The 23,315-nt window shown below is 35.0% G+C and overlaps 2 protein-coding genes across 2 annotated transcripts; both read right to left on the reverse strand.

The window, feature by feature from the left end:
- Nucleotides 1-11,956: 11,956 nt before the first annotated feature.
- Nucleotides 11,957-16,970, reverse strand: LOC143530320 (tyrosine aminotransferase-like). Its single transcript, XM_077025882.1, has 5 exons — nt 16,962-16,970; nt 16,728-16,883; nt 16,567-16,660; nt 12,379-12,464; nt 11,957-12,055 (listed from the first exon to the last, which is right to left on the reverse strand). The coding sequence occupies exons 1-5, from the start codon at nt 16,968-16,970 to the stop codon at nt 11,957-11,959; spliced, it is 444 nt and encodes a 147-aa protein (XP_076881997.1).
- LOC143530322 (putative aminotransferase TAT2) lies at nt 11,997-18,307 on the reverse strand. Its single transcript, XM_077025883.1, has 4 exons — nt 17,881-18,307; nt 16,728-17,352; nt 16,567-16,660; nt 11,997-12,464 (listed from the first exon to the last, which is right to left on the reverse strand). Exons 1-2 carry the CDS (start codon nt 18,124-18,126, stop codon nt 17,095-17,097), a joined length of 504 nt encoding a protein of 167 aa, XP_076881998.1. The 5' UTR covers nt 18,127-18,307; the 3' UTR covers nt 11,997-12,464; nt 16,567-16,660; nt 16,728-17,094.
- Nucleotides 18,308-23,315: the final 5,008 nt, after the last annotated feature.

Consider the following 23,315-nt stretch of genomic DNA (forward strand, 5'->3'; position numbering starts at 1 on the left):
ACCCCCTATGTTGAAAAGAATCATCCTGCTGAAAACATCATTGGAAATATACATGAAAGAGTCACAAGAAGTCACTCTAAAACTGCAAACATTTGCTTATATTCATGCTTTCTATCCCAAATTGAACCAAAGAACATTGTTCCAGCTCTAAGGGACAACAATTGGGTGCATGCTATGTAGGAAGAATTGGCTCAGTTCAGACATCTACATGTGTGGGAACTTGTGGACAGACCTAGAAACAAATATGCCATTGGCACAAAGTGGGTGTTCAGAAACAAAAGGGATGAAAGGGGTTTAGTGATTAAGAACAAAGCCAGACATGTAGCTTTGGGATGCCTACAAGAAGAAGGGGTTGACTTTGAGGAATTTTTTGCACCAGTTTCAAGAGTTGAAGCAATAAGAATCTTCTTAGCTTATGCTGCCTCAAAGAATATCAGGGTATTCCAGCTTGATGTCAAATCTGCTTTTCTAAATGGAAAGATAGAAGAGGAGGTGCATGTTTCTCAACCACCAGGTTTTGAGGATCCTATCTATCCTAACAAGGTCTATAAATTAAACAAAACCTTGTATGGACTGCATCAGGCTCCTAGAGCATGGTATGATGAACTTTCAAATCACCTGCTTGAAAATGGTTTCCAAAGGGGAGCTATTGACAAGACTCTCTTTTACAAGAAGAAAGGAAGAGATTTGCTCTTATTACAAGTTTATGTGGATGGCATTATTTTTTGGTCAACCAATGAACAAATGTGTATGGCGTTTGAAGAGGTAATGAAGTCCAAGTATAGCATGAGTTCAATTGGAGAAATGAACTTCTTCCTGGGTTTACTAGTTCAGCAAAAGGCTTATGGGATTTTCATTTACCAGTCTAATTATGTACAGGACATACTTGACAAGTTCAAGTGTAATGATCTGAAGACAGCTTCAACTCCAATGGATTCAAAAGAAAATATGGTAGCTGATGAAAAGTGGGAGCCAGTGGATGAACATGAATACAGAGCAAAAATTGGCTCTCTGATGTATTTGACTGCCTCAAGGCCTGATATCATGTTTGCAGTGTGTGTTTGTGCAAGGTTTCAGTCAAGCCCCAAGGTCTCTCATATGAATGCAGTCAAGAGGATAGTTAGATATCTTAATGGAAGACTTGACTTGGGAATTTGGTATCCAAAGAACCAGTCTATTGAACTGACGGCCTACACAGACAGTGACTATGATGGCTGCAACATAAGCAGGAACTCAACTTCAGGGGGGATGTCAATTTTTTGGTGACAGATTGGTGTCATGGCAATGCAAGAAGCAGACAACTGTCTCAATCTCAACTGCAGAATGAATACATTGCTGCATCTGCCTACTTTGCACAAGTCCTCTGGATCCAAAATCAGATGCTGGACTATGGTTTGAACTTTCTAAAGACCCCTATTTATATTGATAACATTGCTGCATCTTTTATTGTTAAGAATACTGTGCAACATTCCAAAACTAAGCACATTGAAATCAGACATCACTTCATAAAAGATTGTAGTGAAAAAGGTTTAATTGAAGTAACCAGAGTTGATACAAGTGAGAATGTGGCTGACATATTCACAAAACCACTTGATAGAACTAGGTTCAACTTTCTTCTGAAAGCCCTGGGAATGATCAATTCTGTTGAAGTCTGATTTAGGATGTGTGATTTTCTGTGCAAACTGACTATCTTTTCAATGTTTTTTTGAATGATTTCTTGTGTATGTGATTGAATGTGATGCTTTTCATGTTAACTGATATGTGTTTTGTTTGACTATAGATATGCAATTATAGTAAGCTTGAATGCTTATCTGACATCCTTGGCAAATTGCTTGAATATGTGTGCTTTCTGATCATGGGATGTTATTAGGATAAGATAGACTTTGAATGTTAGTACTGTCTGCTTGTCTTGATAATGTTATGTATGATTAAGACCTGAATATGTTGCAACTATTTGTGTCAAAATGAGTTTTATGTCAAAATTATATGATAAAATGAATTTTCCAATGAATTTTGCATAAACACATTATTTTGGTCAAAACATGAGCAAGTTGTTAATGGTGCAGAGATATGATAAGACTATTCAGTTCAAGCTTTAAAGAAGCTTCAAAAGGGTTTTAAAGAAAAGTCTCAAAAGAAATTACTCTTGCTGGAAATTATGTCATTTTCACAAGTCTGAGGAACATATACTTGTATATGTTTGGTCCTATCATCTACTTGTAGATTGAAAGGATAGCCATTAATCCAAAGACTGAAAGCATTTGAGGCAAATTGTAATTTGTTCTTTCACTTATAACTATGCCATAGACTCTAAGCCAAAAGGACATACACCAATGTTTGGTCCTGCTGTATACTTGTAGACAGTCAGGATAGCCATTAACCTGGAAGCTAAGAGTACTTGGGGTGATTGAATATGTTATATGGGAAATGATAGTACATTGTCTACTTAGCCAATCATATGGATTTAATATGCTAAAAAGGAATTTAGTACAGTCATTAACATGTATGGTTGCTTTCTCATGATGTGTAAAATCTAAGGTGATATAAACATAATGAAAATGATAATCTTTATGTGGAGATACATAGTTGTCTTTGCATATCTCAATATACATCTCTCCAGATGATAGGCAGAAAAGTGATTACCCAGTCATACACAAGTCTGCTGTTATTTGGTCAACCCAAAAATGAAATATCTTTAAATATGACAAAGAACAAGTTTGTGAAAATTTTGAGAAAATATCAAAAACAAGGGGAGAATAAATCAACCAAAAGTTGATAAGTGTTTTAAATATTTTATCAAACAAAGAGGGTTTCATCTAGAACTACAGATATGTTGACATATCTGTCTCATCTTGAATGAAAGGCTTGTAAGTCCGGATGGCATGTAAGTCCACACTTCAACCTCTTTTGTTTTAAAACAAAAATACAAAAATATCCAATAAGTTCTGTCATACAAAACAAAATTTTGACCAAATAGCAGGAGGTTGAAGTTAAATTGGGGTGATCTGGGGAAAGCCAAATAAGCTTTGAAAAGAGATATGAGGCATCATAGAACAGTGTTGACCATTTCTGAATTATGCTTAACTGAACCTAAATCATATCACCAAAGATATGAAATTCATGCTAAGTTTATACCTGCTGTTAACCTGTCTATTGTCATAATAATGCTGAGAATAAAGTATTGAGAAAGCTACTTAGTCAATATGATCCCATACTTGAGATCTTTTCAGTAAGAGAGAAATTATTTCGAAAAGAAAAATGACTGAAATTTGATCTCTAGATACACCATTTGCTCTTAAACAATGGTCTTAAATGAAATATAAAGTTGATAATTGGGTTTAAGTTCAAAAAGAGTTGCATTTTGCCTTTAAAATTGAATATGTATTTTCGGGCAAGGTTTGATGTTTTCTAACCTTCCCGAACACAAAACAGTTGAATATGAATTTCCAGGTAAGGTTTGATGTTTTATAACCTTTCCGAGCAAGCTTAGCCATTTAGGTCTAACTTTATAATTTCCGGGCATGCCTTGGAGTGTTTACACTTCCCGGTAGAGTATACTTAACACTCCAATATCCCGAGCATGCTTGAAGTCTTAACATGAATATGTGATCTAGCAAGCCAACAAAATATTTCTTGTTCCGAGCAAGCTTTGCATCTTATATGCTGCATATGATCTACCGAGCAAGCTTTGTGAACTTAGCTTTGGTCCACCGAGCAAGCTTTATGATCAGTGTGAATATGTTTTCTTTCTTTGAAATTACAAGTGTTTCCGGGCAAACCTAGTTTACCAGGAACACTTTATATTTTGGGCACCCTTTGAATGTTCAAGTGTTCCCCTAATATACTTGGGTAATTTCACTGATTTTTCGAGTACACTTTGTGCTATGAAACCGCTAGCACACTTTGTATTCTTTTTCGGGCATACTTTGCATCAAAGTATACTTGACTGATTACTTGTGAATTGAAACTGTCCAGGTAAGGTTAGTGATTTAATGAATTATCCGAGTAAGGTATGTAGTTAAAAGTATGTTAGTTATTTAGGTATCTTAAGTGATTCCCAGCAAGGTTGCCTACTTGATGTTCTATACTTGATTATATTAACTTGTGATTCAGTTCTCGAGCAATCTTGTATTTTGAGTAAGCTTTCTTCATCTTAACTTCTAATTTGGACCAACCAATAACCGAGTAAACTTTGAGTAAATGGACTATACCGAGCAGGCTTTGCAATACTTACACTGACAATTTCCGAGCAAGGTTAGCTCAACTTAATACTATGATTTGGATGTTTTTAAATGTGTAAAAGGTTAAATGGATAAGATTACTATTTGACAGCTAATAACTCACCAAAAGAAAAAAAGCATTTAAAACCCACTTTCAAAAGGTATATAAGGGGGAGTGAGAGATATTTTTCAACATTATTTTCCCTCTCTCTCTCTCCTTCCACTGCTTACTCAAGAAATACCAAACCGACTTATAGAATTCAAAATTAATCCAAACCATAACTTTACCAACCTCTAATTCCTACTCGGTAAGCAATAATAACATGTTTTCCGACCACGATTCGATGATTATGAGCTTTGATTATGCATTTTTACTAACACTCTGTTTTGTGTGTAGGTTATAAATTTGTCAAATAGCAGGTTCTTAATGATTTTTCTATCTCTCTTCTTAAATTTTATAACTTGAAACTGCTTAAAGTAATGATCTTTAGAGCTAATTTCACTTTGAATATGTTTGATTGTGTATTTTTTAGATATGGCGGACGAAAATGTTCCACGATACTTCTTTGAGCATAAGCACAACATGTGCGCTCTTCTACAAGTGACGCCAGTTAATGAGGAAGTTGCCTCAATTATTCGATGGTTGCAAAGATCAAATATACAGTTTGCTTTAACGGCAAATCCTGTAATCTGCAGGAACCACTCATTGGATTTTTGGAACTCAGCAACATTGACAGATGACGTGAATGGCCGACGAATAGAAGCCACTGTTGCTAATCAGGAAATACGAGTGAATGAGGCCGTGATTCGAAGGTGTCTACAATTGAATGACGATAATCCTAATCCAATCCATCTCACAACTGCTTAATTATACAAGATATTTGTCAAATGTATGGGCTATCAAGGGAATACAAAAGTTGGCAAATTCCAAAAGGCCATGTTGCCCACCTTGTACAGATTTTTGATTCATTATATAATACAGGGTTTTGCCCCAAGGATAGGGTCTTGGACCCTCATGAGCAGAGATTTGGCAAACGCCACTGTGGTAGTATTATTTGACTATCCTTTCAACTTTTCACGAATGATATTTGAAGGATTAGTGCAAAAGTTGGAGAAGCCAACCAAGCAGAAGGTTTTGGCATATCCAAGGTTCCTGCAAATCATTTTCAATCAAGAGTTGGAGGACTTACCAACTATAGGAATAACACACATCCTGCAAAATCCAGACACTTTTAAAAGAATAGAAAATCTAGCTAGTACAAGCAGATTTGATCCAGAGGAAGTGTATGAAGATCTTCCTTGGTTGATGTTTGATGATATATTGATCCCTTAGTTGCATATGTTATTATCTGAGGATGAGGATGTTGCAGGAGAAAATGATGGGAATGATGGAGGTGATGACAGTTCTGATGATGATGGAAATAATGATGATGATGCTGGAAATATGGAGGGAGGAAATGTCAACCTTGAGGTCATTGTACAACCTCAGGGGGGCATCATGTTATACCAGAACTACCAATACCAACACCACCTTTGTCACCACAACCACAAGACCAAACCACCCAATCCCCAACCCAAATCCAGCCTGAAACATCAACACAAACATCCCCACCACCACAAACATCACCAACCAACAACCTAATCCAAATAGATACATTCATTCCTAGCCCACCTCATACTCAATCACAACCCCAACCAATTACAACAACCTAGCCTACCCCTATCCATACCCAAACCATACCTCAAACTAGATCCCAATCACCACCTCAAACCACAACTCAAACCACACCTGAATCACATACACCACCTACATTTACAATCACCCACTCTAGAACCCTTCTAATACCAAACATCAACCCACTACCATCCACCAGTGAAAATATTCTTGAAAACGCCAACCCAATAATCCCTCAATCCACCGATCAAGACCAATCAGAACCTAAACCTTTCTCTACCTCACCACCAATAACCCCTCCTGCTAGAACCTATCTATTTGAAAGAAACTTGGAACTAATGTTGGAACATGCAAAGTTAAAAGAGAGAAATGAGGAGGTAACAAAAGAGAATGTGGTACTACAAGATAAGTTGGCCCGGGCACTGATGAAAATTCAAACCCTGGAGTAGGAGGTTGAGAAGACCTCAGCTGCCCCAAAACAGGGGGAGAATGTTACAGAGCCAACTGATGCTATTGTGAATATTGATGAACCGATATTGGAGGGTGCAAGTGTAAAAATAGCTGATGTTGATGGGTTGACATGCATTTTAAATGCTTATGATGATGATGATGAGAGTAAGGAAAGAAGGATAAAGGATCTTGAATATGAGGCTGATAAATCTGATATTTAAGATGATGTTAATGATGAAGTAATGAATGTCATATGGAGAGATGAGGATGATGAGGTGAGAGGAGAAGAGGAGGCAGGGGATGGAATTGAAAAGATGAATGTTGAAGAGAATATGGCTACCACTGATGTGGCCACTGATGTTTTGACTGGCATTCAGACTGAAGCTCAAACTAATGTAATCAATGAAGATGATGCTGCTACTAAGGAGCTGATACTTACTGAAACTGAACAACCTAAAAGCTCCAAGAGGGTAGAGTATGATGAAGAGTTGGAAGAACTAGAGAAAGAAATTTATGACTATCAGCAGTCTGAAGATGAGGAAGATCTGAAAAGAAGAATGGATAAAGGAAAGGCAAAGGTTTATGAAGAAGAGCCTGTTAAGGCAGATATTGTGAAAGAGAGATTGTTGGATGAAGAGGAAGAAGCTTATGCTGCTGCTAGAAGAGAGTTTGAAAATGTGATAAGAGAGACAAGGGAAAGGGAGATACTTGCCCAGATCTTGTCTCTTGAAGAGTTAGCAGAGCATGAAGCATTAATTGATCAAGCCAATATTGTCAAAATGATTAATGATGAAGAGGCTGATGATCAAGTAGTTATTGAAGCAATGATTAATCTGAAAAGAGTTGACGAAGTAGACAACTCTTTGGCCATGGTGGTAAGCTTGTTTCAACCTTAGAGTCAACAAGAAAAAGAATCAACTGAAACAGCTTAGCCAGAAAATATGAATACAGAGATTATGGTTGAAGAAGAGATTGGTGAATCTATTGCCTCAATGGCTGCTAAGAAATGGGCTGAACAAGTCAAAGATGATATCATACAAAACCCAAATGAAACCTGGCCAGAAAGGGAACATGTGACTCAATCTCATGAAACAATTCGTCAAAAGAAGGAAAGACTCTCCAATCTATATGAACAATTTGTTGAAAATGTCAACAGGTTTGCAAAGACCTACATAAGAAGAAAAAGGGCACAAGAACAGTCAGAACAAGAAAAATCAGCCAAAAGGGGGAAACGGAATGAAAAGAATAGGTACTTTGTGGAAACCCCAGATGATGAAGCAAGTCCAATAAGGGCTATTCCTTTGCAAACTTTAAGGCCAGATGAAATTGTTCAAGGAGTGCCTAATATACCATTCCCTGAAAATCCAACTCCTGATGAGCCAAGAATTGATGTTGTAGATGATACTACAGAGGAGGAGGATGAAACTGATGATGATGATGATGATGATGATGATGATGATGTTGATGATGATGATGATGATGAAGATGATCAGGGAAAAGGTGCTGAAACTGCTAATGTTGTGTCCCCACAAGTCACAATGACTGATGAACAAACGGCAAACATTGAGCATAGTTTGATGGATGCTAAAAGGAAAAATCCTTTGGTTATGAAATTGAGAAGCTTTGGCATAAGCTTTGAGACCTTAGCTGATTTGAATGATGATAAGTTGCAGAAAAGGTTGGATAAAGAGAGAGATGAAATCAAGAAGAAAATGGAACAAAAGAATAGAGATGCCCAAATATACAAAGACTATCTGAGAAAACATGGGTATTCTGAAAAAGATCTAATTCATTTCAAATTTGAGAAGCTGAGAAAAGCCTATGAAGGCACAAGTGAAAAAATAAAAGAAAAATTTGTAAAGGAAAATGAGGAGGCTGAAAAGCTTGAAGCTTTGAAAGGAAAATTTGGAGGAAAGTGTGGATACTTGCTGGAGAAAGGGATGAAACCTGGCATGGTTGAGTGTTTGGACAAGACCGCAGTTGAATCAATATTTAACAACATGAAAAGAAAGGAGAAATTAAAGAGGTTACAACCTGAGCCCTCAACTGTACAAACCAAGAAGAATGTAGATGAACCCCCTACAAAGAAGAGAAGAATCATGACTCTGAGGGAGAAAATGAAAGAACAATTTCAAGGGAAGGCAGATGAAACCCCAATCCCAGAGGAAGTAAAACCAGAACCAATTGATGAACCTATTGTTCCTTGGGAAAATGAAGAAATGATAAATATTTTGAGGGGTGTTATGGTAAACCAGAAGGGAATGGATGTGAATGCCTTCAATGCATTGAATAAACATGAACTGAAAGAACTCTTTTATATGCAAAAGGCTGAATGAGAAAAAGTTCTCTTGGAGGGTGACAATCCAAGAAGCTTTGTTGATGGAAGATTTGTTCCTGCAGGTTTATTGAAAGATCCCAGAATGGCTGAGATGATAACAAGACTTTCAAGGGATGCTGGAGAAAACTTTGCTGATCTGATTTTCTATCCTGCAGAGTTGATTAAATCGATGTATATGAAAGCGTTTGCAGTAACAAGGCCCACAAAACCGATGAAATCTATACCAACAAGGCCATCTGCATCAAGGCAACAACCAACAACACACAGAAGTGAATCAAGTGGAGCTGGATCACAAAGAACAACAAGACCACAATCACATGTGGATCTTCCAAGAACTCTCTACTTTGATTCAGCCTCTCAGTCTCTGAAGGTGATAATGGAAAGCAAACAATTGAGAGACATTATTATGAAAGATGATTTTGCTGAGTATACTCAAGAACAGTTGGAGAAAATGGCCACACTTTATCTGTATGACTATCATGACACGAGCAAGTTGGCAGGAAGACAGCAGAATGAACTCTCCAAGTACTTGAAGGATGAAGCTGACAAGGGATTCCCATTCTTAAAAGAGAAGAAAAGCTGGAGGCTAACAAAGCAGGAGAAAACAAGAAGGGATGCCAAGTTGAAAAAGATAGCCAGTGCTGAATTGAACTACCAGCTGAAAGTCAAAGATAAGAATCCATTGTCAAACATGAACACGTGCATAAGACTGGAAGGAAGAATGACACACCCAAACTATGATGTGCAGAAGAATGGCATTATTGCGGCAATTGAATACAAAGAAACTACATGCCATTATATTCTTCGCAACTCAGATGGAATAATCTTGGGCATAATTATAAGATATGAAGACCTGACCTAATTGCACAGTGAAGATCTAAGAGATATAAGGGATCTGGACATTCCTGAAAGCCACATTCATTACCAAATCCTTTCTATCTTTAGGCAAAGGGCAGGAACTGTGATTGTGAATCGAAAACAAGCCTACTACAATGCAAGAAGAAGATAAAGATCTTTAGAATAGGCTTTGTTTTGTAATGTCTACGGACAGCTTTTGATTATGTAATCATTTTATTTTGTAATGAGTATGTAATTTGATTTTGATTTGAATATGTATTTTGACTAAGTGAATGTAACCTTAAAGTTGTTTTGGGACAGCTGAGGTATTCCAATCTAGGGGGAGATTGTTGAGTCAAGATTTGACCTAAAATGATCATAAGGAAGATTGGAATCTTCTCAACCTCCCTGGAAATCGCTAAGTATGGAACCGGGCACACATGAGATATCCGAGCATGGTTTTACTTAGTCGGGCATGATATTTTGCCTATCGAGCAGATTTACCTTCTTGAAGTCCTCTTTAGTGATAACCCGAGTAGGGTTCACTACATCTAGCAGAGTTGTTCTTACAGAGCAAGGTTTGATTAATAAAGTGGAATCCGGGCAAGCTTGTTGAAAGTTTGATAGTACTTACTTTCTGAGCAAGGTTCAACTCAGAGCAAGTTATAGTGTACCAAGCACACTATGGTTGCTTAATAAGTTATCTAACAAATGAGTTGAAATGATTCTTGGAGAACATTATGGTAGTAGGATGTTTTCGGGCAAAGTCTGATAAGATCAGGAAGATTGAAGTCTACCCGGTGAGTAGTCTCCTTGGTGAAATACTAAGTAAAGTCTACCCGGAGAACTGTACCCGAGCACACTTCAAGGTTACCAAGTCTAAAGGAAGGCATAGCACAAAGTCTACTCGGAGAAGGTTACTGCTACAAGGCCTACTCGGAAGACTTGTTTTACACTTAGTATAGTTTTAAATATGTAATTTGAATATGTTTGAATCATTAGGGTTTCTAGAAGGAATGACAGCTGTCAGGAGGTGGCAGGCCTATACATAGAATAATTTAGGGCATGCCTCCTGAGACGGAATACGGACATTTGCCTTTACACTTTTCAGATAAGATCGAATATTCCTTTTTGAGTGTGACAGCTATCCTAGGTTTTTCATTGATTATACATTCCGACAAGAAACCCTAATAGATTATCATTTGTATGAATCCCTTTATATAAATGGAAATCTTTCGAGTGATTATTCGTGTCTGTTACCATTATTAACCTATTAGCAACAAAACTTGTTTGTTTCTAATTCCGCCGTAAACAAATAAGAATCTTCCCTTATTTAGCAATCCGTCATCAGCCTTCTTGTCGACACAATATGTGTGGGTTATGACATTGTTATTGATTATTGAGTGATTATTCGGGACCGACAGTCTCAATCCCACGAACAAACCTAACCTAATCCAGACACTCAATTCCAGATCACACCAAATCGAAATTCGTAAACCGTATAGACAAACACCTCTGCTTCCAAACCTTACAATCTCAGTCCAATTCCATCAATAAATTTCACAATACCTCAATTAAATAATTACGAAGAACACAAACTCAATTTCGAATCCATTTACAACAAATTCAGCCTCCAATTAACATCTCAACATGTTAAATCAGCTAAAATCAATAAAACCAAAATCAGATCTAAAATTAACACTGAATCAGTGGATTATCTATCAGATCATTACGAATTACCTTAACACATACACAATCTAACCTCTGGAGCTCTGTTACCACTTGAGAAAATACACAATAGAGCTTCAATTACAATTAATCAATTCCTAGTGATCAATCTACGGATCTAGTTATTGGATATGCGTATATGAGTAATAGATTAGTGAACGAAGTGTGTGAGTGAACAATTTGGCATAGTAATGGCTAGAGAAAAATACGTTAAACACTTGTTAAATTACTCAAGCATGAACAACCTATTTATAGAAGACGAATGCCATTCTTGTTAAATTACTTAAGCATGAACAGCTAGCCTATTTATAGAAGACGAATGCCATTCGTTATACATTCCGTAACGAATGGCCTTCATTCGTCTTCACTACAATAAGTAAACATAATAGTATAGAGAATGACTCATTCGCTATACCCCATTCGTCAACATTCCATGACGAATGGGTACATAATGATAACGATTAAGGTCCATTCGTTGAACATCCTTAACGAATGGACACGTATAATAACTTAAACTCTCATTCGTTAAACATGCTTAATGAATGAACCTACATAACTTAACGAATGGCTTGGTAATTCCCAAAATACCCTTACATTACAATAATAAATTATAAATGATTACAAACACTCGAGACGACCAAAACCGTGTACTAAAAAATAGCTTTGAAAGCAGTCTTGTTGGTAAATTTTACCAACATCCTGCCCTTTTCACACCCAATCAATAGCTTTTATATGGGTGAAATTTACCATGTACGGTTGTCGTATAGCTTTGCTATGGGTGAAATTTACCATGTACGGTTGTTGTAGCTGCAAAACATATAATTTTACAAATTTTCTTATTTATGATAATAGACAAAAATACATTAATAGTTCACAAATGTTATATTTCAAACAGTAGTTATTAGCCATACCATCATCTAGGAACATAAAAACGTTTAATATATAATCACAAAACACAATCCCGGGACATTATTGCAATATTTCCTCGGGATTTTATTCAATGAATTGTCAATAATGATCCAATGAGCAGTCGATAATCGACTTTTGAAAGCAAAGAAGATCACGAGAAACTCTCGAACTAGCGTTTATGCTTGAATTTATGGTTTCTTGGAGTGCCTTTTACAAAAAACCTTAAGCCTCTTGATGCCTTCTTCCACAGCTGAAGGCTCAATAGCAAATGTTACCCTTAGCCAATTCTTCAATCCTACACTTATACCTGAAGGAGAAACAAGAAAGAAAAATACTATAAGGATCGATTCGAGTTATATGTTATCTACTTATCTTTAACGGGTTAGATGAGTAAAATAAAGAATTTTAGATAAAATTAAAATGGTTCAGAAGTCACCCAAAGTGTATAAAATACATAAAACTTCTTAATTTGCGATATTAAATATCTAGGTTATTAATGCAATTATATAGTTTTTATAATTGTATTCATCCACGTAGTGATGACAATTAAACTTGATCGATATTTAGGCTCTAATGACTATTAACGACAACCAAATCGCGTTAAAGAAAAACCCCACTACGATTGTTGTCAAAACTTCCCTGGTAGCCCTTCTTTTCCTTTCTACCGACCAAAGAGAACCAACTTTCGACGTCAAAGAAATATGAGTCGGTTTCCGGAAACTTAAAGAAATAAATTTTCTTTGACGTCGATAGTTGGTTTTCTTTTGGCCGGCAGAATGCAAAGAAGGGCTACCAGGGAAATTGTTATAGTACTTACCGTAGTGGGGTTTTTCTTTAAAGGGCTTTGATTATCTTTAATAATTGATATAATAGAGATTAGTCTAAACAAGATTGTTTTATTGATTAGCATAATTATTTTGTTTACACATAAACCTATTTATAAACCAACAAATTCAATTCAACACAAATGCTTATTAGACTAAATTGAGAGAAAACTAACTCAAAAACTCCAAGGCTTTCTAAATTCGACAACTAGATCCTCGTACTTACGTAAAAATTAGTTTAATAGACAGATGCTTGAAATAAAGGCGGGGGTGTTTTGTAAGGGGACTCGGGAGTAAATGGGTAAAAATATAAACAACAAATTAGATTATATGAAAATGGATAAAAGTAACCTAAGTATTAAAATGCATAAAACCTCCTAAATCGTTATTTTTTATATAATAAATATTTTGTTTATATATATATATATATAGGTATTAGAATATATAGATATCATTTATAATTAAAAAAATAACTAAATTAGAAGGTTTTTCTTTAAAAGGCTTTGAATAGCTTTAATAATTGATATAACAGAGATTAGTCTAAACAAGATTGTTTTATTGATTAGGATAATTATTTTGTTTACACATAAACCTATTTATAAACCAACAAATTCAATTCAACACTAATGCTTATTAGACTAAACTGAGAGAAAACTAACTTAAAAACTCCAAAGCTTTGTAAATTCGACAACTAGATCCTCGTACTTACGTAAAATTTAGTTTAATAGACAGATGCTTGAAATAAAGGCGGTGGTGTTTTGTAAGGGGACTCGGGAGTAAATGGGTAATATAAACAACAAATTAGATTATATGAAAATGGATAAAAGTAACCTAAGTATTAAAATGCATAAAACCTCCTAAATCGTTATTTTTTATATAATAAATATTTTGTTTATATATATATATATTATTTATAATTAAAAAATAACTAAATTAAACAAATATATATAATATTATAATAATTCTTAACTAGCAAAACAATTTTTAGTTACACGAAAAATATTATCAAAAAGATAAATCATAATTATCATAATTATGATGAAAATAACTAAATATTTTGTTATACATATGACTATAAATACCTATAATAGTGTAAACAAATAAAATATATCTAGATAAGAAATGAGTGAAACTTGAGCTTTGACATCGAACACAAAACAAGCAACTAGAAGTGACAATATGAATGGGTTGGATTGGAGTTGGGTGATGGGTTAGAATGGGTTTGAGTTATAGGATGATGGGTATGGTTTAAGATGGGTAAAGTTAACCCATTTTAATCCATGTAAAGGTTAAAATACAAAGGGTTTTAAAAACCCCTTAAAAAATTTTAAAAAATTATTAAAAAAAAATAACTCAAAATATAAATCAAAAAAGCAAAATGTAAAATAACTAAAATGTATCCCTCATCGTTCTCATTCATTTAAAAAACCGGTTTTGTATCGGTTCAGGTTTGATTTATTCGGATTTTTTTACGGTTCGGTTTTGCTTTTTTGCATTTCGGTTGGTTTCGGTATTTGTTCAGTTTCAATGATTTTGGTTTCGATTTCTTAGTTTCCATTTGGTTTCGTGGTTTTTGTTTGAATAGAGCTTGTTTTAGTCCATTCTAATCAATAAACAAACTCATTCTAACATATAACCAAAAGTCACTAGCAATTTCCTAAGGGAAAATTCTCAAAATAGTCCTTTTTTAGAGAGAGAAAATGCAAAATAGCCTTAAATTTCAACATATTCCCAAAATAGCCCATCTAATTTGGACTGAGCAGACGAGATCTGAAAAAATCCTCCGACCAATAAAATTCAGGCAAGTGTCAAAATCCGACGAGATTTTTAAAAATATTGGGGGACCAGTCCATATTTCCTATTAAAAGTTTTTGAAATTAAACAGTCTTGCCAGACGGTCTTTTAATGTTTCCTAATGTGTCCCCACAACTTCCACAAACATAGGAAAATGTGCCTTTAAATTTAGTCTTTCAAGACGCATTTAGGGTGAATTTGTACCAATAAGATCATAAATTTATAAATATGAGGGATCCCTCCATATTTTTGAACTAAAATTTATATTCCAAAGCGTTCTGGCCAGACGGGTTATATAAGTTTCTTATCTCGACCCTATACATTTTAAACTCATAAAAAAATGTGCCATTCAACTTTGTCTTTCAAGACACTTGTAAAATTTGAACGAAAGGGATCATATTTTTAAAAATATTGTGTTACCTGTTCATATTCTTCAAAAAATCTTTATATTAAAAAGTTGTCTTGCCAGACGGGTTATATAAGTTTCTTATCTCGACCCTATATGGTATTTCCCTTACATATTTTATTATTATTATTATTAGCTTTTATATTGCGGTTAAACTGTGACCTTTTTATTAATATTATTATAATTAGTAGTAGTTTTTTATATAACTGTTAAACTTTGATTTCCTTTTTTTTGCTTCATACACATGTTCTTAGAGCCGAGGGTCTCTCTGGAAGCCACATCTTTATTCCTTTGGATAGAGGTACGGTGTGCCTACATCCCACCCTTCCCAGACCCTACCTATAGCTTTGTTGTCGGTGGGATTTTACTGGGTATGATTGATTGATTGATTGATTGATCTCGACCCTATATATTTTAAATCATCAAAAAATGTGCTATTCAACTTTGTCTTTCAAGACACTTACTTGAAAATTTTGAACTTAGGGGATCATATTTTTGAAAACATTGTGGAAATGTATGTTACCTTAAACCGAGCTTGAAGTAAATCAATTAGCTTGGAATGGTTAATGTTTGAAGCAAGACTAACACCTCCCCGTTTACAGTTTATTGGAACATAATCATAGCTTCCGTTAACGGTTTGCCAATTACCACCATAACAAACAACAACATTATCAAAATCCATGAAAGATAAGGTTTAGAGTGGTATGAGAGGACGGTTTAGGGTGGTATGAAGTGGAAGATGATGAAAATAACTCATGTATATTCTTTGGATGATCATGTCGGAAAAGACGGAATCTCATACTACATTGGCGGTATAGACGGAATATAAATAAATTTTGAATGTCTAGACTAAATTTAAACACATAAGAAATAAACTACAAACTCGTCTTCTTGGTACAAATTCACCCTAAATGCGTCTTGAAAGAATAAATTTAAAGGCACATTTTCCTATGTTTGTGGAAGTTGTGGGGACACATTAGGAAACATTAAAAGACTGTCTGGCAAGACTGTTTAATTTCAAGAACTTTTAATAGGAAATATGGACTGGTGCCCCAATATTTTTAAAAATCTCGTCGGATTTTGACACTTGTCTAAATTTTATTGGCTGGAGGATTTTTTTTTAGATCTCGCCTGCTCAGTCCAAATTAGATGGGCTATTTTGGGAATATGTTGAAATTTATGGCTATTTTGCACTTTCTTTCTCCTAAAAAGGCTATTTTGAGAATTTTCCCATTTCCTAACCCATCTTGACCTTTTAAATTCTTTTGATTCATACTAACTCATTTCAATTTTAAAAAAGATATCCATATTGATTCAAAACAACCCATTTAGTTTTGTTTTGCCACCCTTACAAGCAACCTCAAACCTAGGTAAGCTCATCTTACCTGGAAGAATTATAACCGATTCTTCTTTAGCAAGCTTGACACAAAAATCCACATCATCCTTAATACCATCAAATACTGACATATCTAGTTTCACCTTCAAACATAAACAAGTATGAATTTACACAAAAGCTTTCAAGATAATTGTGCATATGTGTCCTCACCATAACAAACATAGACCCCTCAGGCTTACTAGGGCAAAGTACACCAGGAACATCCTGAATTCCCTCATAACAGACATTTGCGGCATTCTTAATTATACCAACAATTTTAATAAAGAAATCATCTTTCGTTTTAGCAAGAATATCGGGAACCGCTCCCTACATGTATAAAACAAACGGCATGTATAAAACAAACCCATGTAACAAAAGGCTTATAACACAAAAGCATGAAGCAACATGACTCATTTACAAACATTAAAAATAAACAAACCTGAATAAAAGTTGGGGCATCTGGTGATATATTGAGGTATGTTGTAATGCAATCAATGATCTGTAAAGAACAATCAAGTTAACTTTTTTTCCTAAATATTTATGCTTCCATTTGCATATGAGAAAAACATATACTCACCCCGTGTTCTTTAAGAATGCAATTAGGATCATTGATGGCAATCCAACCGAACCTCCAACCTGGAACAATCCACCTTTTTGAAATGGAACCGAGTGTGACTATTGGTGTGATTGATGCAAATGTTCCCATTGGAACAAAAGGGTTTTTCCCAAATGCAAGATGATCATAAACTTCATCAGAAATTACTAATATCCCGAGCTTCTTTGCAGTCTCAGCAACCTAACAAACCAACGGATTGTTTTATAAACGGAAAGCAAGAAAATTTAAAAACTATGGACACCTATTGAAGTTGCTAGTGAGTGAAAGTGATATCCAGTGTTATGTGAGGGTAACTGTGTTTTTTAAATTAGAAAACCTAATAAAATACTCTCAAACTTTAGAACTCGAATTCATGGTCTTCGATTATGCACCGAGCCATCGATTTTGCACTGATTGAATTGAAGGTGATGAACTGGAGTTCTGGAGTTTGAAAAAGTATTTTATTAGTGCTTTTAAAATTGAAAAGACACAATTACCCTCACATGAACAACACATGACAACATATCACTTTTTCCGTTAAAAACTACCTAGGATTAACGTTGCGGACTAAATGAGCAACGCTCTCACCAATGTTTGGACCAAATTTGCAACTTTTAACATATAGGTACCAAACTTGCAAAATGGTTAAACCATAGGGACCATTTGTGAAACTTTATCATAAAAAAATGCTTTTTAACCAAAGTAAGACAATTTAAGAATAATGGGCACCTTTTGAAGATGTTGGTGAGTGAAAACATTTCCACAAGGGTTTCCAGGGTTGATTATGACCATGGCAACCGTGTTTTCATCTGTAAGTGCGTTAACCGAGTCAATGTCAACTTCCCAGTCTTGGTCGGGAAGAAGGTCAAAGTGGCGAACTTCCAAACGGCATGTTTTAGCAATGGCTTCATAATATGGGAACCCGGGTTTAGGGAGTAGGATGTTGGCTTTAGGGTTAGCGAGCACGGTTACCATGGTTTGAACCGCTTGTGTGCAACCAAGTGTCAAGAAAACATCATCTGCAGATAGTTTATACGGAAGATCTTTAGATAGGTACTCTGCAACAGCCCTGCGTAAGAATACAAATATTTATATTTCACCACAAATTACTAGTCAAATTACTTGTTAAGATATAAATTCTCAGTTTTATCCAAAAAAAAAAAAAATACTTGTTAAGATATAAACTCTCACTTCATCCAAAAACTGATAATTGGTCAAGACTTAATTAACAACTTAAAGAATACTTAAAGATTTAAAAATAATAAATTAAAAAAAAATATTAAGAGTGGTATATCTAATCCGAGCCTAAGCACGTTTAGCCTTGAGCTTAACTTGTTCCAATTTAAGAGGGCTCGAGCTCGACTTGTTTAGAGTGGTATATCGAAAGCTCGATCTCGGCTCGGTTCTTTATTACTTATCAGTTGATTAAAGGAAGGCTCGAGTTTGGCTTGTTTTGAGTGGTATATCTAAACCTCGAGCTTGTCTCGGCTCGGTTCTTTATTATTTATCAGTTGATTTATTACATATATGTTCATAACTATAAATTTTATGTATAATAATTAGGGTTGTAAACGAACTAAACCGGACGAAACCCTATTTGTGTTCGTTTATTAAGCCTTTGTTGAAATCTGTTAGTGCACGTTTTGTGACTGGTGATTTGAAGTTAAAGTATTCAAGATTAAAGTATTCAATAGCTACAGAAAAGGGGGTGTCTGTTAGTGCACGGTTTGGTGTCCGTAGCGATCGAATAACTTATAGATAGTCTAGGTTGTTTATTTAATGTAAAATGGCCCAGTCGCTATGGTTTGTATAGCGAATAAGGTCCATTCGTTATTATCTAGACTAGTTCGTTACGATATAAGCCCATTCGTTATGTAATATAACGAATGGAGGCCTAATTCGTTATGGAAGCATAACGAATGAGGTCTAGTTCGTTAAGATTATTACCATTCATTATGGAATCATAACGAATGGAGTCTAATTCGTTATGAAGATATAATGAATTAGACGTAAATTAACGAACTAGAGCATGTGGCCTATAAATAGGCTAATCCATGCTCATTTGTAAAGTGATCACACACATGAGAGAGTGTGAGAGATCCTAGATCTATTATTTATTTTCTCCATAAGTTATTATGTATTTATCCTTATTTATCAATAAACCGTATTTAAAGTATTCGTGTTCGTATTGTATAATCGATGTATCGACGCGGCTAGATCCATGGAAGGTTTCAACAATGTAGATTGCCAAACGTACACTACACATCTTGCTGGCAAGGGACCTGATTGGATGTTGGCTTATGTTGGTCTATTTGATTGTTTCTCTCCCTCAGTTGATGTACAAACTGAAGATTTGGTTCAAGCTTATTTAGAAGATAAAATTTTATTTGTTCCAAGTTCTTCTACTCATCAGTTTACATTTGTAAATGATCAACCGGAAGTTTCAGATACTGTTTGTCTGTATCTTTTGATGATGCCGACTTTGAAAATTTTACCTCTAGACCATTTTTTTTTTAATCTCTATGAAGTGCCTGAGATACATCTAGAGAATCTTCCTAACCTTTGAATGCTGAATCGACTGAAGATAATGTCACCTGCTTACACGGTAATGTTGAAGTTCTTGAGCATCCGACTCTTCAGATTCATTCTCATCATCCCCAGGACAATATTGTTGGTATATGAATGAGGGAGTACATACAAGACTTCAAGTTGCTAATGTTGTTGATGATCAGTTGTTTTGAGAGTATGCTGACATGAATTCTTTGGGAATTATAAGTATCGCCAAATACACTTGCTTTCTATCACAAACTTAACCGACTAGTGTTCCTGTGGCACTTCAGGAACCATCATGGGTAGAAGCAATGCTAGAAGAACTGCAACAATTTGTTCGACTTGGTGTTTGGGATCGCATAGACAAACTAGTTCAGGCGAAAAAGGCGATCCCGAAAAATTGGGTATTTGAGTGTAAGAAAGATGGTTGTGGGGTAATTGTGCGTAATAAGACAAGATTGGTAGTCCAAGGATTCAATCAACTTAAGGCAAAGATTATACCGAAGTGTATACTCCGGTTGCAAGACTGGAGGCTATACGAATTTGGTCCATGCAGGTTTCAAGAATTTCAAGGACTATCCAAATGGACATTAAGAGTTCTTTTCTAAAGGGGGAATTAACGAAGGGGTGTATGTGAAGCAATCTCCTAATGAAAATCCAGACGATCCCGAGCGTGTTTGTCGGCTTAACAAGGCTCTTTATGGTCTTCACCAAGCCCAAGAGCTTGGTTAGCACGTTGGCTGATCATGTTATTGATAGAGGCTTCAAGCGAGGGACAGTGGATTGTACTTTTATTATAACACGACAAAGGAAGATCATCTCCTTGTCCATATATACGTTGATGATATCATCTTGGCTCTATAAATGACTGTTTATGCAAGGAATTCTAGAAGACAATGCAGAAGAAGTTCGATAAACTTCTTTTTGGGGTTATGGGTTCACCAGTCGTATTTTGGTATCTTTATTCATCATACTAAGTACGTGAATGATATATTGAGTCGATTCAAGATTACTGCCAGAAAAATCCCCTTAACTTCTCTTCCCGTGGGTCACAATTTGTCACCGAACGAATTGGAGGTACCGTCAATTCGGCCCTATATCGTGCAATGATTGGTTTATTAATGTATTTAACTAGTTCTCGCCCTGATATAATGTTTTATGTTTGCCTGTGTGCTAGGTATCAATCGAGTCCCCGAGTGACTCATCTGGTGGTTGTTAACTGTATTTTTCACTATACATATATGCATAATTTAGCAAAACTGAGAATTTTTTATTAATGAAACCGAGAATTTTAACAAACATTTTGGTTTTTTACCTTTTTAAAATATTCGGTTTTATAGTATTTTTTAGAAGGTTTTTCTGTAGTCCAAAATGGTTCTCAAAGTTCTCTTAGGATTCTCACCTTATGTGTGTGTGTGTATAGGTGGGATCTTGAGAAAACTTTTTTTAAAGAAAGAACTATTAAAGAATTATTTGTAACTTTTTTTTAAAATAATATTTTACAAATTTTTTTTCATTCCTTCTTCTAATAAGATGATATTGTTCCTAAAAAAACTGTCGATGTAATGCATATATGCATTAATGCGTATTGCATAAATAAAATAGTGTTTTATTGCATATTATACAACACAAATGCATTATATAATACACACTATTGAATATATATGTAACGATTCCGGCAAATCCAGGTATACCCTAGCCGGTATATACTATTTACGTGTCATTTAATATTGATTATATGAGTTATAGGACGTATATACGAGTATATATGATTCATAGTACGAATCGTACTCGATTATATAGTGAATCGTATTGGAATTACAATTAACCAATGAACGATTATTGAAACCCGAACGAATCGGGAATTACATTATAGACGAAGTATATAATGTTTAGCGATGTTTTTGAAGTATTAATGCTTCGGGATAAGTGAATTATAGCACAGAAAAAGGATTTCGATTTATTGGTACGTCGGTACGATAAACGAAACCTTTAACATCAAACCAAGCAAGAGATGATCAATCAAGCCGAAAAAGATGCGTAATTATTAATAATATGATGTTTTAATGTCATGGTTTAAGTTTTTAAAGTTTTTAAGTCGGTTTTATGTAAATTTTATTTTAACCCGAAAAACGACCATTTTAGGCTCGTTTTAAGCCGAATTACGAGTTTAAACGAGAAACGAACTGAACCAGACTATCCACAACATTATCCGGATTGTGTAATCCAAATGTGTGGCCATGGTTTGAGATGTGGGCCCCCCCCCCACATCAACAATAGGGCCGGCCTTACACACACACTTTACACATTATATTTTTCTTTTTTTCACACCAATTCTCTCAAAATCTCTCAACTCTTTCAACATCCATCCAAGTTTCTTTGATTTCTACCAAAAACTTGAAGGTATAACACATGTTTTAAGGCTTTAATCTTGTTTCTAATTCTACAATATTGAGAAAAGGAGGTTTCATGTGAAAAATGGGTGAAAACCCGAGATGAAACCGATTCTCGTGTGATCAAGAGATGTATACAAGTTATACAAAGGATCTTGATCCAAGTAATTAGTTAAAAGAGTTTAGAATGAAATTTTACGGTTGAAATCTTGTAAAAATGAGTTTCCATGTGAAAGACGGGTGAAAACCCGAGATGAAACCGACTCTTGCATGATCAAGAGATGTATACATGTTATACAAGGGATCTTGGTCCAAGAAATGAGTAAAAAGAGTCGAGAACGGATTTTTACGGTTAAAACCTTTGTTTTTATATCAAAACCGACACTATGAAAGAAATGGTTTGATTGTTGGTGTAAATTGCTTGGTATAGTGTTATTGTGCTTGTAAGTGTTGTATCTAGTGGCTAGCAAAGGCTAGAAACCAAGATCCTTGCGATCTAACGATAGAAAACACAAGATAGTTCGGTTTTCGTGTGATTTAGTGAGTTTGGACAGATTGTAGTGTACTTAGAGTCGGGTCACGAAATTTCACAGAGATGATCTACACATGAAAATATGAGATCTGTGAATTTTTGGTAATTTTTGGATAAAAGATGAATATTTGGTGAATTTAATGCTCGGTTTTGGCCAAAAATGGTGAAAAATAGCTAAACTTGATGAAAAATTCTGGAAAATTTTGGATAAGCTTTTTATAACATATAAAAGTCACACACAAAATTTGAGCTCAGTTGGAAAAGTCTAAAGGGGCTTTTCGGTAAAATGAGTTCTAGGGCTTTCTAGCTCGGTTTTTGTGAAAATGGCTTGAAATATGAGTTTTGGGTTCTGGAAAAATTCCAGGGAGTCATGAGAATGGTAAGGATCATCCCGGAAAAATTTGGGATTTTTCTAAAGTCTTTAGGTATTTTTGACATATTTAGTGTTTTAATAATGTTTAAAAATAGATAAATAAATGAAAATATAAAAAAATAAATCTGGAAAATTTTTGTAAAATTTATTACTGTCAAAATAAGTTTTGTCCAAAATTTCAAGACCCGAGACTAAACGGGTAATTATTTGTGCTAAAAAGTACATAAAAACAAATTTCTAAAGGTTAAAACGTGTAAACCGGCAAAACTCGCATAAGCGAGCTGACTGGTATATAAAAACCTAAAAATTGACCATT

This window comes from Bidens hawaiensis, unplaced genomic scaffold (genome assembly GCF_021521415.1).
Source record: "Bidens hawaiensis isolate Kalapana, Puna unplaced genomic scaffold, B.hawaiensis_p1.1 tig00008898_1, whole genome shotgun sequence".
Classification (NCBI taxonomy): domain Eukaryota; kingdom Viridiplantae; phylum Streptophyta; class Magnoliopsida; order Asterales; family Asteraceae; genus Bidens; species Bidens hawaiensis.

Coding starts and splice junctions, on each gene's coding strand:
- LOC143530320 (XM_077025882.1), bottom strand. Junction 16,661..16,727: donor AGGGGTCTATGTTTGTTATG/GTGAGGACACAT, acceptor TTATGTTTGAAG/GTGAAACTAGATATGTCAGT. Junction 12,056..12,378: donor AAGGCATCAAGAGGCTTAAG/GTTTTTTGTAAA, acceptor TATGTTTTGCAG/CTACAACAACCGTACATGGT.
- LOC143530322 (XM_077025883.1), bottom strand. CDS start 18,126: ATGGTAACCGTGCTCGCTAACCCTAAAGCCAACATCCTACTCCCTAAA. Junction 17,353..17,880: donor CTCACCAACATCTTCAAAAG/GTGCCCATTATT, acceptor TTGGTTTGTTAG/GTTGCTGAGACTGCAAAGAA.